At 37.9% G+C, this 4,047-nt stretch overlaps 1 protein-coding gene across 1 annotated transcript in view; it reads left to right on the top strand.

Annotated features, from left to right (window-relative positions):
* The first annotated feature begins 251 nt into the window (after positions 1-251).
* Positions 252-4,047, top strand: part of LOC107745311 (26S proteasome non-ATPase regulatory subunit 9-like) — a 5,050-nt gene continuing 1,254 nt past the window's right edge. Inside the window, exons 1-3 of the mRNA XM_016559170.1 lie at positions 252-497; positions 2,430-2,555; positions 3,792-4,037. Coding sequence (XP_016414656.1) covers positions 372-497; positions 2,430-2,555; positions 3,792-4,037 — 498 coding nt within the window. The 5' untranslated portion in view covers positions 252-371. The remainder of the gene's footprint in view (positions 498-2,429; positions 2,556-3,791; positions 4,038-4,047) is intronic.

The raw sequence follows: 4,047 nt of genomic DNA, 5'->3' as shown, positions 1-4,047 counted from the left end.
AGTTCTCTACAAACTTAAAAACAACAAGAACACTAGCTTTGCTGAATGAAACAGCACTTCCTCTGGACTCAAAGACTGAATGACCCTGGATTGTTATTGTTCTTGTATTGTTATGATTTGACAATTGTTGTTACTGTTTTTTCAAGCATTCAATAATAGCAACTTACCCTGAAATTGAGTTGTGACACTGTTTGCACGTCAGATTCACACTCCAGCACATAGATGGCAGTAATTTAACTCGTTCGCAACCCGGCAGTGAATCAACTGAAGAAATATGATCCGTAATGCTTCTGTTGAATCATTTGGAGTGACCATTTGGAAGACTTAGTGAAATAAAATAGCCGTTCCGTTGCTTTTTGTCAGCACTTGTCATGAAAATGACAGAAGAAAACAACGCTGTTGAGCCACGTGTTACTGAAGAGGATGTTCGACTGCTAATAAAAAGAAAAGGTGACATTGAAGAGCAAATTAAAGCATACCACGACATGCTCCAAACCGTAAGTTCAAGCCAATATTTATGAATTTCAATATGTTTTGTCATTAAGCCCAAAGAGACACTAATTAACGTTAGGTCGTTCTCACAGAACGCGTTATAAACGGCTAGATGCAGCATATCGAATGGAGTGGATTTGAACTCAACGGTTTTAAAAGTTTAACCGCTTTTTAACTTGATGTAACGGCCAAATACGGCTTTGGCGCGCGTAAATTGCGGTAATGAATCGTTCCTTGAGTAGCCCGTTTGACCGTTCATCTGTCTCGACATGCAATAAACAAGACGCAACGTGATGGCGACTTACATATAAATGACATTTAACGTGCCATACAGTTTGATTTTATTACATGGTTCACTACAACAGTGAAATACGGCATCTCCAACCAACTGATTTGTATGGAGTCAGATTAGCGTCAAAATGATCAATATATAAGGATATACAGAGAATGGGAATCTACGTCACGCCGCGTTGGATTCCGCTATGTTTTTGGTCAGGCTCAGGAGCACACAGTGTAAACACACGCAAATCACCACAGAAAAAGCATAAAGTTTACTATTAATATTTTTTTTGAAAACCATCTTACATACTCTTAGAATAAAACGGACTAATATGTAAATCTCTTTAAATAAAAAAAAATTGCGCTGTGGTTTGTCTGAGAGGCTGCAGATATTCATTATTCAGTCTCCTTTACTACAGTGGTACTGATATATGCTAACTGCTAAAACACTGGTCAGAGCAGCAGAACCATGGCTATTTTTTTAAAGGGGAGAATACATAGCTGGATCTCAAACAGTGGATCATTTATCCTTGTTCCCATACAGAGTTTCAGTTTAACTTTCATCCGAGTTCTGTAGTGAATGTAAACATTTTATATTATTTTATGTTTATATGATTCAACTTAAGATCACGTTGGAATGATTAACGCTTACTGTATCAACATAGCGTTCATCAAAAGCAGAGATATTTCATGCAGACATTGATAATTAAGGGCTATGGCATAGCCCTTATCAATGTCTGCAGGAAATACCTCTGCTCTTTCAGCTTTCTAACGCTGAAAAAAGCACGTTTTTCACACCGGCCGTGCAAAGGGCTATGGCAAATGATGTAAAGTGAGCCTTAACCACTCCAACGCGATCTTAAGTAGAATAATATAAACGTTAAATCATCAATCGTCTACATTCGCTATATTATCCAGTCTCCGCTATAGCTCCCGTGACCTAAATTCCCAGAATGCATTGCCGCTGTGACGACACATTCCCATTCTCTATAGGATAAAAGTAATTCACATGCACAAAAGCTAATTAACATGCATAAAGTGAAGTAATACTTTTACAAAATGTTTCCCAAATGAAAACATAAATATACAGTGTGTGCACAAAGTTTCAAATGTCGCAGCGTTGCAGTTTGAGTGTATTTTGACTATATATTTTATTATTTTCCCCAGTGCTTTATGGGATTATGTATTCCACACAGTCTTGTACGTTTATCTTTTTGTTCAATTTTCAAATACTTTTTACATTAAATAAAAGTCCTCTCTATATCAGCTCCTGTTCCCACCAATCAATTTTGAATAATAGATAGGAAAAAATTGCGTCATTTCATTGACCCGTGTTCCATATAAGCCCACTCTGGACATCTCACACTGCAAAATTGATTTAAAACTCACTTTATTGGATGATTGTTCAGAAATCTATTAGGAAAGATAAAACAAATCAAATAAAATCTGACTCTATACAGTCAGACGTTCGATTGGACTGTAGTTGGTCTGCCCTTTCAGTTGGATGGCTGGGTTTTGGCCATAGATTTGTAAGAGTGTATTATAGCCAGTTGATCGCCATGTTACGTGCTGATATGTTATGGCTTAATATTATGCATTATAATATCTTCTAAAGACATTTCTTCATATGGTGTGTGTGTGTGTGTGTGTTTGCACAGCAGGCAGGTGTAGGCATGGACGCTCCTCTGGTTGATGTGGAAGGCTTTCCTCGTGCAGATGTGGATTTGTACAAGGTGCGAACAACAAGGCACAATATATCTTGTGAGTACATTTTTCACCTGTGTGTTAAATGATTGTGATGAATTTTCGTATGCCTTTTGATAGTAGTGAACACAAAAAGTATCATGATAATGGCCTTGACATGTATAAAGGTATATAAATATGTTAATCATTCAGTAGCATAGTATATATTACAGTACCATAGTTTTACCACCACTATGCCATGTTAGTGATACAGTGATTCTTTTTAAGGGAATGTTTGCTTAATTTCAGTAAGGAATTGGTGTCATTCATGGTAAAACATTTATTAACCCCTGGTGCAAGTTTTGGATTTCCACCTGAATTTGACATACCCAAAATTACGTTCACTCAACACACGTACAGTGGAAGTGATGTCAAATATTGGTGTCATTGTACAGAAAAAAAATGCTCAAAATTACAAAATCTGATTACAATATTTAATAAATATCAGTCTCTCTCTTTCTATATATATATACACAATACTGGTCAAAAGTTTGTTATAATTTAAGTTAAGATTTTTGAAAAAAGTATCTTCTGCTCAACAAGGCTGCAATTATTTGATCAAAAATACAGTAAAATCAGTAATATTGCGAAATATTATTAGAATTTAAAATACAGTGCATCTGGAAAGTATTCACAGCGCTTCATTTTTTCCACATTTTGTTATGTTACAGCCTTATTCCAAAATGGATTAAATTTATTATTTTCCTCAAAATTCTACAAACAATACCACTTAATGACAACGTGAAAGAAGTTTGTTTGAAATCTTTGCAAATCTATTTAAAAAAGAGAAAAGAAAAAAAATCTCATGTACATAAGTATTCACAGCCTTTGCTCAATACTTTATTGAAGCACCTTTGGCACCAATTACAGCCTCAAGTCTTTTTGAGTATGATGCTACAAGCTTGGCACACTTGTTTTTGGGCAGTTTCTCCCATTCTTCTTTGCAGGACCTCTCAAGCTCCATCAGGTTGGATGGGGAGAGTTGGTGCACAGCCATTTTCAGATCTCTCCAGAGATGTTCAATCGGATTCAAGTCTGGGCTCTGGCTTGGGCCACTCAAGGACATTCACAGAGTTGTCCCATAGCCACTCCTTTGTTATCTTGGCTGTGTGCTTAGGGTCGTTGTCCTGTTGGAAGATGTACCTTCGGCCCAGTCTGAGGTCCAGAGCGCTCTGAAGCAGGTTTTCATCAAGGATGACTCTGTACATTGCTGCATTCATCTTTCCCTCGGTCCTGACTAGTCTCCCAGTTCTTGCCGCTGAAAAACATCCCCACAGCATGATGCTGCCACCACCATGCGTCACTGTAGGGATGGTATTGGCCAGGTGATGAGCGTTGCCTGGTTTCCTCCAGACATGAAGCTTGCCATTCAGGCCAAAGAGTTCAATCTTTGTTTCATCAGACCAGAGAATTTTGTTTCTCATGGTCTGAGAGTCCTTCAGGTGCCTTTTGGCAAACTCCAGGCGGGCTGTCATGTGCCTTTCACTGAGGAGTGGCTTCCGTCTGGCCACTCTACCATACAGGCCTGATTGG

This window comes from Sinocyclocheilus rhinocerous, unplaced genomic scaffold (assembly GCF_001515625.1).
Source record: "Sinocyclocheilus rhinocerous isolate Xijiao unplaced genomic scaffold, SAMN03320098_v1.1 scaffold1399, whole genome shotgun sequence".
Lineage (NCBI taxonomy): Eukaryota > Metazoa > Chordata > Actinopteri > Cypriniformes > Cyprinidae > Sinocyclocheilus > Sinocyclocheilus rhinocerous.
This window is presented reverse-complemented; position numbering and strand designations above follow the sequence as displayed.